The following is a 13,409-nucleotide window of genomic DNA, read 5'->3' on the forward strand; positions in this document are numbered from 1 at the left end:
GCGTGGTATACAGGCTGCAATTTCTTCAATAGCAAACTACTTGAGTTTTTGCCTCTTTTGGCGATGATCAGAATCCCTCTGTGTATTTTCACTCTGTTAAATTATTCCTTGGGGAGACATTCAGCCTCATCCTTTTGTGGAGATTTGCGGAGCAATCAATCAGTGGGCAAGCGAATTTATCAACACCCTTCTTTAGATGTGGAAACCAGCACTGGATGTAATATTTCAACAGTGGTTGCACCAAGGCCATATACATAGATAAAATAATCTTTCTACTCCTATTTGAGATTCCCCTGTTCATGCATTCAAGGACTGCATTAGCCCTTTCAGCTTCGGTATCTTCCAACCAGACAAGCTTACTTTTACCGTAGCGCTTTCCACTGTACCAGAAGAGTGATGTTGTGTCAGCTATGGTCTTCATCCCACAGTAAACTCTCTGGAGCAGAGACCATAATTTTGTTGTGTTTATACAATGCTTTGCACAACAGGGTCCTGATCAATAACTGGACCCTCCTGCAATACAAATAATAATATCCTGAGGCCAGGCCACTGAGTTCACTTCCGAGTGAGGATGGAGACCACCCCATCGACCAGCCCGTAACTGGGCCTGGGGCCCACACTGGCGACAACAACTATGGGGCTGGCTCAGGGAAGGGTAGAGAACGGGCCCCAAGCCTGCGAGGCTTCTGGCCCATCCTCAGTGAAAACCCATGGGCTGGGCCTCCCCAGCAGCCCTGTGTTCCAAAGGGTAGGTCATGCAGCAAACCTGCACCCTCATGGTCTGGATCATGCAACTCCATCCTCCACAGGCTGAGCATATGCAATGCCATAGGCAGGGCCATGCGATGCCATAGTGACCCCATGGGCTGGGCTGGGCTGATGCAGCACCATAGACTGGACTAATGCAGCATCCCACACATCTTACAGGCTTGGCCAGGCAGCACCCCAGTGACCCCAAGGGCTCCTGTGGGGCCTGCCCTGGGTCTCTGCTCTGCAGCAGGGTCTGGGGATGCTACACCCTGGCACTGGAGTGGGCCGGTGACCTGCCCCTTTGCAGGGACTGCAGGGCTTAGCCTCGCGGGGGTTCCAGGCTGGACAGCCTCACTTCAGCAGCACGTAGCAGCAGCTCAAAGGCGCTCCCGAAAACGCTCAGCGGACAGAGTGTGGCGTGGTGCTGGTGCTGGTGGTGGGGGGGGGTTAAAAGGATTCCTGCGCGCGCGCGCGCGCGCTCTCTCGGCTCAAGGGGACGTGTCCCGAGCAAAGGAGGCGGGGCTTGGGCTCTCCCTGTCCCGCCTGCTGGCCAAGTCCCCCTCCCCCGCTTTCCTACCTACCTTGGGGCGCGCGCGCGTGCCCTCCTCTGCGCGTTCCATCGCCCGACCGCCTCCCCCCTGCTGCCCGCGCCGCCAGTGCGCGAGCCTAGGCGGCTGCCGCAGCAGCTGCGCAGGGAGAAATCTGGCTCTGTGTTGCTGCAACAGGTCAGGGAGGAGGAGGAGCAGGAGCAGGAGCAGGAGCGGAGTGGGGGTGAACCAGAGCCCACCCGCAGCAGCAGCAGCATCTTGGTTCTCCGCTCTTCCTGCAAGGAAGGGAGCGCTCAGAAGAAGACCCTGCTCCAGCCCTTTTGCGCGGGGAGCGTGCATCGATTTGGCAGAGGTGAGAGACTTTCGCTCCAGAGGGGGGATGTTGGAGCGGGACAGGCCCCGAGAGCTCTGAAGGGAGCGAGCCGAGGTTGTTTGCTGCGGTGTAAGGGGAGAGAACAGAAGGAAGCAGACCGTTACCAGAGGAGCTTGTTGGGATACTTTTTCTGTCTCGTTTGTTCCTGCGTTGCGTTTTTCCAGCTTTCAGGGGTAGGCTCTCACACTTTCCCATTGCCATGGGGGCTTTGGGTAAGATGGTGGGTGAGTGCGGACTTCGCTTTAAAAACAAATGCAGCCCGAGTGGGAGGGTGAAAGCAAAGAGCTGCTGGTTGCTCTATTTAATCATCTTGTGACTGTCCAAAAAAAAACAAAAAACAAACCATGGGGGGAAGGAGCTGTGAACTCCTGTGCCTATGAAGCCCCCGCCCCTCCTGTCTGCCAAGAGAATTATGGCAGCAGTAGCAGAAACAGCTGAAGTCTGAGTGAGGACAACAGGAAAATGCCTCATGGGGGTGGGAGAAGGGTCTGTTGACATTGACTGCAAAACTTAATGGTCTTAATTAGCTTTGCATAGGACTATAACTTGCACGTGTGTAATATGTTGTATTCGTTCTTAAAGACTGCTTAACAGCAACCAACTGTTGGGTTTTTCAATTCTACTTTATAGGGTTATAAAAATCTGTATAATTTCAGTTTTTGCCTTGTGGGTGTTAGTCATTTTCTAGCAATAGTCTCTCTTTTTCTTTCTTTAAGCTGTGACTTTTTCTCCACATAAAACGCAGCACTGAGCTATGTAACTAATTTATTTCCCTTATACTGGATGGAGCAGACTACAGATGACTTTTAAGCAAAAAAGTATTTAGCATGGTTGTTAAGACTTACAAAAGGCCCTGTTCATATGAAAATGATATGCTATAAATATCCACTCTAATCACTTTAATGGTGAGATAATTATAACAGTTGTTTGTTTATTTGTTGAACTGATGTTGGTTTATAATGTTGTTGGTTTAGTGGAAACATTATAATGAAAACATAAACTATGGGTTACAAAAAGTCAACAGTGAGCAATTCTGAAACCTGCGGATATGTTGGTCCACCAGAGGTCGCTCTTTCAACCCAAGGTGCAAGCTTCCAACTCTCCTCATATATATGTTTCTTTTCCCAGTCCTGCAAACTGCTCCGCAGCTGGGTAACTATGTATATGAGCAGTCCCACGGAGTTACTCATGCATTTAAATGTTTTTTGCGGGATTGGGGCCTAAATAGGTGGATACTTTAGGGGTTAACCTAATGTAATGTCATACATTAAATGTTGCTTTTTTTAGAATTTAAAAACACCAGAAAGAGGAATATGCTTGTGAACTGCTCCAGTCACGTGGCGTTTCAAAGCAATGGAAGACCTCATTTTATTTAAATAGTATTACTAATAAAGGATCAAATTCTGCTCTTGAATAGCAATAAGTTAAGTAGAAGAAGAGCTCCAGTCTTAAATTTCAAAGAGTAAGAGAAGCTTCTATAACAAGCAAGCTCTATATATTCTTTAGGGCTAACCCAGGCTAAATACTGGGGAGCTTTTATTTATGCCTAGTAATCCTTATTTGCTACAGTCAAAGCAGCATAAAGATACAGTTCTTCCTGGTTAGGGGGTTTTATTCTCTTTCATCCTTTTGCTGTGAGCTACAAACTCAGTTGATGAGAGGAATTCACTTGCAAGACTCATCTTCCTGGGGGCAGGGAGAGTAAACAACAAAGCCTTTTAAAAAGATAAAAAAGTCCTCTTTTTAATATGCCACTCTAGTCTGTCTGGTGTTGATGGGCCTTGTTGGCCAGGATGTGACACCTTCTGTTGGAGATCAGTGCTTGACACTAAATGTCTCTCTCCTGTCCCCTGATTTACACAGAGTGTCTCACAATGCAAATACTCAAATATTACCTTTATAATATGGCTACAGATGTGAGATTAAGTGAGATTAATGCATACAGCAACCTGCGAGAATTCCATGAAGTCAAACAAACATGTTCATGTCGTTCAAACACCTATTGTAACAGTACTGACACATACAGGTGAGCCAGACTGATGCCAGCTGTGTATTTGTCAGTATTCAGTTGAAGCATGCGGACCTTAGCCTGAGTCGGCAGCTGCCACCCCGCCCATGTGAAAATGGTGTAAGAAGGGGCGTCATTGGCGCTCCTGGATATGCCTCAGATTCCCCCTACTCCTGACAAGGCGTCTGCCACTACATTTTCTTTTACCTTGATATGGACTATTTCCGTGTCATACTCTGTAGAGCTAGGCTCTAGTGTAATAGTCTCAAATTGGTCCCTTTGGCTCAGTGCAACTATGTTAGCGGGGAGTGGTCTGTTAGCACTTACAGAGGAGGCTTAAATTGCATAATAGCCCAAATAATGGTATAAGGTTCCCTCTTAGTGACAGCAGACGTGTTCATTGGAGGTCAGTTTTTATTTAAGAAGGCAATGGAGTGCAGCATATCCCCCACTTCAGCCTTCATTAGCAGTGTGCCTGACCCAATATTATAAGGATCAGTGCGCTGCACAAAGGATTTGCTGAAATTGGGGCTGACTGAAACTATAAAGCCTCTTTTATGTCCTTTAAGCCTTTTTCAAAGATCTTAGTCCATATCCCCTGTCTGGCTTCCTCTTTTTTGTAAGGTCTGTTGTGGGGGGACCACAGTATCGCTGAACTCCTTTACAAACCTTTGGTGTTAACTGGCTGGGCTGATAAAGGATTGGATTTGCTTCTTGGTTTGTGGGCCAGGCCAATTCCGAATGGCTTCTACCTTTTTAAAGTGAATAAACCTACTGCCAATCCTGTGTCCTAAATAAGGTACCTCGGCAGCCCATCTTATATTTTGACACCTTGACAGTGAGGCTGGCTTCTCTAAGCCTCTGCAATACAACTCCCACAAGGTTTGTGTGATCTTTCTAGGAGTCAATAAAAACAACCAAATTATTGACATAAGCCCTGGCAAAGGTTTGTAAATCCTGCAGCACCTCATTACTCCAGGGGCTTCCTTTCAGAGGCCTGTCAATTAATACAAAAGGTATAGTCTTAAACTCATATAGGCCACGTTCTACCATGAAAGCTCACTTTTCCTAGACATCAACGTCAAAGGGAATTTGCCAATATCCATGAGTCAAATCCAGAGTACTTATGAATTTTATACTGTCCAATAGATCCAGTGGGTCCTCTATCTGGGGTGTACGGTAAGAATCAGGTTGGGTGATGACATTCACCCTTCTAAAATCTAAACAAAATCTCAGGGTTTTATCCTTTTTAGGTATCATCACAATAGGAGGCGAGGGTAACAGTAACTGGAACACAAAGTTACACTGAAGCCTCTGAATTGTGCATTTATTTGTTAAAAGTATTTTTAAGTTCAAGTGAACAAGGGATAGAATAACATGTTTCAACAGTGTCACATAAAAACTACCCTTAACACAGCTGTTTGAGGTGTCTGAGTTTTTTAAACAGTGTTTACTAGCTTATATGTATTTTACAAATTCAAAATGTTGTGGTTTGTGGAAAAGCTCCCTATTGTTTTAGGGCTTCTTATTATCCTTAAATACTTATATTGGACATATTCTAATATCAGCCACAGAAGTCTGGTAAACTAGTGTTGAGGACTTCCCTGCCAGTGCACCAGGACCCGTGATTTAAACTTCTTTCCCTAGTAGTCTGCCACTAGGGATTTATTTACAGTTTCTTTTTGAGATGGACTAGTTTCTCTATATATGTCCACTTCTTTGTATGGAACTTTTAAAGTGTTGCTAACATTCACTTAACATTTTAGGCTTCGTGGGTTAATGAAATCCTATGAAAACCTATTTTGGTATTTGTCTTCCATTGCTGTGGTATCTGAGTGCCTGGCAATGCCTCAAAATAACCAAAGTGGTCATTCATAAGAATTGTTTGTTTGTAGGTACAAACAACAACTTGAATTCTCTATAAACTATGTTAAAAGTTTACTGTGCTGTTCAAAATAGTATGAAAAAGAAATACATAAACACACCCTTTTAACATTTCTGTCTTGGATTGCTTTAGCCTTTGTGTAAGTAGTATGTGGAAAATTAATTTCAAATCTGCCTCATTGCAGGGGAATTTTCAGTCCTGACTAAATTCCCCAGCCGCTCTACAGGTTTAAATGACATGATGGCTAAAATAGCAGCAGCTGCTTGGATTGTTGTCTACATTTGTAGTCCCCACTTGTGGAGCTGAACTGGTGGTGTCAGTGGTGGGAAATTTGTTGGCAGAAATACTTCATGTGTGCCACGTTGCAATTGTGTTCAGCACTGTCTCCCAACATCAGAGTTTGAACTTAGCTCTTTCTAACAGTGTTGGAAACTTGTATTATAAAAGGCAAACTGTTTTAACCCCTTTCAAACTCTCACTCTCAAGGTCATTTGAAAGTTATAGTCTGTAGGTGCTAAGTGTACAGCTACAAAACAAACAGTCCAATTTTAAGTCTCTTCCAAATAGCAGTTTATCATCTTTCCCTTCCCACTCCACAGTAAAAGTGTCCCTAGCAATTAGAACTTGTATCCAATGTTGTTTTGCCATTCTCTATGGGATTTATGAAAGTTTCGTCATAGAGTCACAACTGCTAGGTTTTGCATGGCTACTAGTGGCAGTATGATTGGGTGGTGACTTACTGGCTTGTAGAGGAAGTATAAACATGCATAAATATTTATATTTTGATGGTTCCCATTTATGTTTGTTTTTGTTCTTCCAAAAAAGTTTGAAGAGTTGAAGAAAATTTATTCACAAACTATTGGATTTTATTGTTGAAACTGTTTATAAAAAGCATTGTAGTAAGCCACTTGAAAGACAGCTCACTTCCTGACTTCGTCTGTAGAGGAAACCCCTGGCATCTTAGAATTTTTAAAACATATTAGGTGGGGGAAGTAACATACATCATTCAAAACTGGCAAAGGAAGAAACTATTCAAGATCTGTAAGTGGAAAAAAATTACATGTATGTTGTGTGCTCACAAAACTAGGGATTTAAAACAAAACAAGGGATTTAACTAGAATTCTTTGCTATATTAATTGACATCAGAGGGGAAATCTTCTGTTTAGACACAAATATCTTGCAAATGCAAACTGAGAAGAGAGAGAGGCAGAAAACAGGTGACAATTGTCTCTAGTGGTGATTTACTGAAATATGATGTATGTTAATAATGCTCTTAAATGAATGCAATGCTGGACTAACGCACCTGGTTGTGAAATCAAGTCAGTGGCAAAACTCCCATTGAGTTCAATGGAATCAGAATTTCACCCCAGATATTAATGTGCCCTATATCCACAGAGCAGATGGAACATAGGTGTGGCAGTGCATGCCTCTCTCTCCATGCTGCCCAGTCAATGTGTGATGAATCTGTGTCCTGTGGGTACTGTATCTCTTGAGGCCTATGCCTCTCCTGCTGAGCAAACTCCTTTTTGAGCATGTGCAGCCAGTGTTGAGCCTATCTGAGTAGCAGTTTTGGAGAGCTGCTCTCATTACCCTCTTAGAACCTTTCCTGGGTTATTTACCTACTTTAGTTTATTTTAAACCCAAGTCCAGACTGTCTGTTAGGCTAAGCTGCCTTTTCTATAACTGTCATCTCATTTTTTCCCCCTTAAAACAAGATTACTGATCATAGAAAGTCACAGGTATGTCTTAACTCTGCCTGAGAGCACATATCCCAAGGGGTTCCATCCATTTTAAATTATTATATTAGTATCTGTCGCTGTAGTATTTGGGTACTATTAATTCCCCTGCTATACTCAAGTAAAAACCATGATCTACTGTACAGCTGCTACTATCCAAGTGTCAGGGCGATGTTAATATGTTCATATAATAAAGATTTCTGATGCTTGAAATGTTCAATATGATTAATAGATTTTGGGACCATAACCCTGTTTCTGATAGTGGGGGGGCTTTGGAGCACCGAGATCTGGATAGCTAAGGATGCAATGCCATAGTACAGTTGCTCTGTACCTCCGTGAGTTGAGCTCAGCTCCTTCTACACCTAATGACTACAATGTGAGGAAATAGAGCTCAGCACTTCTTGGGAAGAGTTTAGCCTCAGAACCCCATCCTACCAAGTGCTATATACAGTGATTAGAGATGGTAAAGCCCGGAGAAATGTGTGAAGTGTTAGATCTCTTTACATTCTCAAATATAAATGGAACAAAACTTTCAAGAGCAGATGCTGCTGCTATCATACATCGTTATGCTCAAAGTGGAATCCCTTCTGTTTGCTTCCTACTGTCTGTATGTAACCATGTTTTGATAGAGTAGTTTCCATGCATATCTAGTCCTGAGTCTTTTCAACAGGAAATTTTATCTTGGTGATGGTTATCTGACAGAGATGCTGCTATAGATGTTAACTATAGGTTAAACTGAGCCCACTAAACTTAATTCATATAGCGCACTGAACAGCTTTCTAATGGTAGCTGACTGGCCTGGAATTAAATTGATGACCTAGAGGTCAGTCTCTTTATCCAGTTACCAAACCATCCACTCCTTTTAATTTCAGTTGGTTGAGCTGAGCTCCCACTGTTTCACATAATGCTACTGCAGCCTGTCCTCAAGCCATAAATCTGTTTTATGCGCTCAGTAGGGTGAGATGCTGCAAATAAATGGTCTGAGCTGATAGTTAACCATTTCTGTGCTTCTGTTTTCTTGCTGGAATTTATTTTCAATATTCATTTTTCTCTCTCTTCTCCTGGTACCACTGACCAGACCCAATTTTCTATTCTTACTTTCACTTTGGTCTTATTGAAAAGCAGTTTCTTGTGGAGCATTTCTCAGCTCTGAATGGAAGCAATTGGCTAAAAAGCCACCTGAAACTTCTTCTAAATCAATTACTGTTGTTAAGGTCTTGTGCAACCTATTTTACTGAGGTCAGGTTTACACTACAGACCAATATCGGTGTAACTACATCACTCAAAGGTGTGAAAAATCCACACCCCGAGTGACATAGCTATATCAACCTAATCCCCTGGTGTAGTCAGCACTATGTCGGCAGGAGAGTTTCTCCTGTTGACACAGTTACCTCCTCTTGTGGAGGGGGATTAACTTTGCTGCCGGGAGAGGTCTCCCATCAGCGTAGGAGCATTTTCACGGAAGCACAATAGTGGCTGTGCAGCTGCGCTGAGGCAGCATTTTAAGTGGATTCCTGCCCTGCAAAACTGGACATTGGACAATTGGAGTAGATCTGAAGGAGAAATCAATGTGATTATTATGGTAGTTGCCACAAGCTTTGTAATAAAATATGCTCCAAGCATTTGCATGAACTTGAGCATACTTTGGATATGGCAGATCCAACTCCAATTTTTTAAAATTGACCTCATTTTTATAATGAGCAAGGGGGAGGAGAATATCTGGTAACTGAAATCCAACTGGCTGTGAATAGCACGCTTGTTGCTGCCACCCATTTGAATGCATGTCTCTCCCTATAGTAAATGCGTTGGGACATGGTATCATCCCTTCTCTCTTCTATCTATCTTCTCTGTTCCTCCTTACTGCTGGGTTATTTTTTGCTTTCTCTCCCCAGATCATTTCCTCCATTCACCAGATTATGTGATACTCTGAGTGGAGTGTCCATTGGTATAATTTTGTTCCTCCTGCCCATGTGGCTGTAGTGTGCATGCTCTTGAGGTTGAATTGAATGTCACGGGGACAGAGAAAAGAAGTTTGGGCTGGTAAACTACTGCTTGAGCCTATAATCCAGTGCAGTTAGGTACCACAGTTGGAGGAGAGAGGAGACAGTGGCAACTTTCAGAGAGCTTCCCTTTGTTTTATCGTCATTTGTAGGGCATATTTTCGGGGGGGGGAGGGTATCTAGAGTCATGCAGCTTTTCTCCCTCCCCTCACCACTCAGATGCTCTTTTCCTATGTCTATCTTCCTGGACTAGTCTGGTGCTTGACATCGGTTGCACACACACACCCTAGTTGGAAAATACTGAGTTGCATTCTTCAACCAAGTGCTCATGTAACTCCAACATACAGTCTCCGGGCCTTGAAATGAGGAAGAGCCCAGTATAAGTAGTGACATCAGATGATGCTAGTTGTAGGGATTTCTGTTTCCTTGTATATGCTGGCAAATACCTGCTCCTGCCACCTCACAGTCCCACACAAGCTGTTACTGAATGGTTTGCTTCTTGAAGATGTTAGGACCTGCAAATGCTTTCTAAGGCGCATAGTACTTACTGTTGTGAGAAGTCTCTTTGAAGCCAACAGTTCAAACCAATGGGACTACTTTCAGGACTAAGCACTGTGTTCATTACCAGGTTCTGAGACTGTCAACTTCTGGAGGTAGAGACCGTATCTTTTGCGGCATATTGTAAACTACTGAGCAAACTGTCAGAATTTAACTAATGCGTAGCAATAATCCACAGTGTTGCCAACTCTCATGGTTTTGTCATGAGTCTCATGATAATTATTGTTTACTTTAAAGCCCCAGCTCCTGTAGTCAAGCAGATACATGATGATTTCAGCCTTCATTCTTAAAGAAAAACTACATTTCTAGCCCTTGTGGCTGTGGAGAAAGCTTCAAAATGTGACCCCAGTGCACCCTAGAGGCTCAAAAAACAGAAGACAGAAGGCAAATAAAAATACCAACTTTTTGTTTTTACATAACCTTATGATTCTAAAGCCAGTATAATGATTTTTGGTAACCCTGACTCATGATTTTTGAACATTTGGGGTTGGCAATATTGCTAATGATTTGCTGCCTGAGACAAAACAGTCTATTCTGTAGAGTACAGCTAGCTTTACTGAATCTAAATGGAAGATTGTTCAGACTGCCCTGCAGGTTTGAGGGGATGGGTGGGGGAGCTGACCTTGGGGGGATGTGCTGAAAAATGTGTGCATGTTTTGGATTTGCTTTTTGTCTTCACTCTTAGATGATAATCACTGAGCATTATTTTTGTAGGGGTATAGTGCCTGCATTTTGCTCAATTACAATATGGCTTTAGAAAGCAAGCTATAAAAGGAGCTTTATGATTTATCAGACACTATTGACAACCAAAGCTGAATGGCAGATAGATATACACAAATCTAAATGTCTATTTCCTGAATATTTCTGTTTCATGTTAACAAGACACTTCAGGATGGAGTGAACTTCTCTGGAGATTAAATGCCCTACCTGCCTCCTGTTCTATCCTATATGACCACCTACAGGGAGCAACAGTTTCAGAGAAAAAAGATTCCATTGGTCCATATTATTGTTTAAGCAAAGCTTAGGTGACACCTAGGGAGGCTGAATATTATGTGCTATGTCTTACAAATGGGAAAATACTTGGCTGTTTTTAATTTATGTATTAATGTCTCCTTTTCTCTTCCAGATGAGCTGATTTACACCGAAGTGTCGTAATGGCATCCACAAACACACCAAGCAGCACCAATGGGTAGGAATTAACCCAGTGTAACACTGGGGACATGCTTGTATTTTAATTTTTAAACTAATTTTCAGATAGGTTCAGCTTTAACCTCTCTTCATTCATTGTGAGACTTCTTGTGAGGGGGGGAAAAAGCAAAAGATGATTGTAACTTTCATCCATGTAAGTGCAGTGTAAAATAGAGAATTTGACACCCACTCTCAATGGGGGGAGATACTTAGCTAGCAGACCCAAAGGCTACTAGTCCTGCAGGTTTGGTAAGTGGGGTGGGACCCTATCATGATCCCTTCCCCAGTGTTAGTGAGAGAGCTTGATGCATCTTGTTTCACACAAAGCCTCCCCAATAATCTGCACAAGGTTGATTGTGCCATTAAATGCATTTGCTTGTACCCTGTGTCACATATGCATATGGAAAGATAGCAAAGTAGGGCCGTTCTGACCTGGGGACTGAATCCTGCAGGTGCTGAGCTTATCCTTTTGAGGTGTGGGAGGCAAGGGAGATGTGTTTAGGATCACTGGAGCAACTGAAATGCAGCTATCTATCTAAGGTATTCAGATAGCCCCCATCACAGTCGTATCTGATCACCTAACAGTCTCCCAGCACCTCTGTGAGGGTTGGGAAAGTGCTGATATCCCATTTCACAGATGGTGAGCTCAGGCACTTAGTGACTGTGACTTGCCCAAAGTGTCACAGGAAGCCCGTGGTAGAGCAGGAAATTGAATCCAGTCCAGCTCAATAACCACTAATCCTTCCTCTAACCTATTATTTAAAATTAATCTGTCTTTATTAATTTTTTTCATTAAAATGGCATAGATATGCAATAAACGTGCTCTTTGTATTCAGATATCCGTGTTGGAAGACAATGTATAGCAGCATGGACAAATTAAAAATCAAACCAAAATCATTTGGATCCCTGGATTTATTGGATCATTGTCCTGCATACATCTCTGCCTAATCCTAGGATCAGATATCACAGCAAAATGAATCTGACAGCTGTAGTGAATCTGAAGGGTACACTGTGTTCTGCACATGGTTGTTATCTTGATTCAATTGGAATATAAATCAGGACATTTAACACTCTTCACAGTGTGGTTTCTTACAGCTTTGGTGCCAAAGCCAATAAGGTATCTAAACCTCTCCAAGTTAATTTTAACCATTTGTGAAAGTGCATGTTGCTAGTGGAACATCTTGAAAGTACTAGGACCCTATGAATGACAGTGAGTGAGGTAATGCCAAGGAATATGATAGGAATTCCTGATGGTGGCTGCAGAGAGCCAGTGACAGCATGCAAGATAGTCTGGTTCATGAACGGGGATGGTTTGTTTTTTAAAGCTGTTTCTTTTCATTGAAACATGTTGAAAGTGATGGGCTATTTTCCCCCACCCCTCCTTCTCAGGAATATCTTATTTTTAACATCTGCCAAAAATTTTTTAACAATATATGCATTCATAAACTCTGCTGTTATTAAAGGCAAAATAATACCTCACTTGTATTTTCCCCCTTTCAGGATGATTCTCAGTTTCCTTATTTTCTGCTACCAGGTCTGCAGCCTTCCTCCAGTTGTGTGGACCAGACAAGGACACCTGATTAAAATTTATACAGTGCTACTCATGGATTAACCAACAGAAATGCACTATGGCAGAGAAATAGGTCCCAGTTCAGCAAAGCGCTGGAACTTTTAAGTATGTGCTTAAAGTGAAACCCATTCCAAAGTGCTTTATTTAATCAGGGCCATAAATATATTCTCCCCAACTTCCTGCCTACCATTGGCCAGGAGTATTGCCATCACTCACAAGCCACAGCCTGTTGTTGGACTAACTTCTGTTGGTGGGAGAGACAAGCTATTGAGATTACACAGAGCTCTTCAGGTTTGGGAAACATATGTACTCAGTGTGTCACAGCTAAAATACCAGGTGGAACAGATTTAGTATAGGTAGTTAACACATATTTCAATGGACCATTCAAGGTGAAGTGACCCATTAACACCTCAGCAGCCATAAGAAACAGGAGGGGGAAGGAGAGGGAGGTGGCTGTGGGAGTTACTAGTAGGTTATAGATTGTTGTAATAAATCATAAATCCAGTGTCTCTGTTCAGTCCATTATTTTTAGTGTCTAGCAAAGTTACGGATTTAAGCTCCAGGCTCATCTTTTGAAAGTGTTGCGCAGGTTTCCTTTGAGGATGAGGATGGCTAGGTCAGATACAGATGATTGCTTTGTGAAAAGTGTTCATCCACCAATGACAGGGTGCTTTTATCTTATCTTTTTCCTGAGTGAATTCATCTGAGAGCGTAGTGATTGTCTGTTTTCACCCACATAGTTGTTATCAGCGCATTTAGTGCACTGGATGAGGCACACCACATGTGATAGGCA

General features: G+C 42.7%; 2 protein-coding genes across 3 annotated transcripts in view; one reads left to right on the forward strand and one right to left on the reverse strand.

Annotated features, from left to right (window-relative positions):
* CUNH4orf36 (chromosome unknown C4orf36 homolog) overlaps positions 1-1,862 on the reverse strand; it is a 29,517-nt gene extending 27,655 nt beyond the window's left edge. The window contains exons 1-2 of the mRNA XM_067557135.1: positions 1,776-1,862; positions 361-513 (exon numbers count right to left, since the gene is read on the reverse strand). The gene's annotated coding sequence lies outside the window, so the exon portion shown is untranslated. The remainder of the gene's footprint in view (positions 1-360; positions 514-1,775) is intronic.
* Positions 1,226-13,409, forward strand: part of AFF1 (ALF transcription elongation factor 1) — a 170,510-nt gene continuing 158,326 nt past the window's right edge. The window contains exons 1-2 of one of the 2 annotated variants that reach the window (XM_067557132.1): positions 1,226-1,650; positions 10,985-11,047. In XM_067557132.1, coding sequence (XP_067413233.1) covers positions 11,013-11,047 — 35 coding nt within the window. In that variant the 5' untranslated portion in view covers positions 1,226-1,650; positions 10,985-11,012. The remainder of the gene's footprint in view (positions 1,651-10,984; positions 11,048-13,409) is intronic. The other variant, XM_067557130.1, reaches the window with a different exon arrangement.

The sequence above is a fragment of the Emydura macquarii genome, unplaced genomic scaffold (genome assembly GCF_026122565.2).
Source record: "Emydura macquarii macquarii isolate MOO-44397 ecotype Brisbane River unplaced genomic scaffold, CSIRO-AGI_Emac_v2 contig_1790, whole genome shotgun sequence".
In the NCBI taxonomy this organism is placed as follows: Eukaryota; Metazoa; Chordata; order Testudines; family Chelidae; genus Emydura; species Emydura macquarii.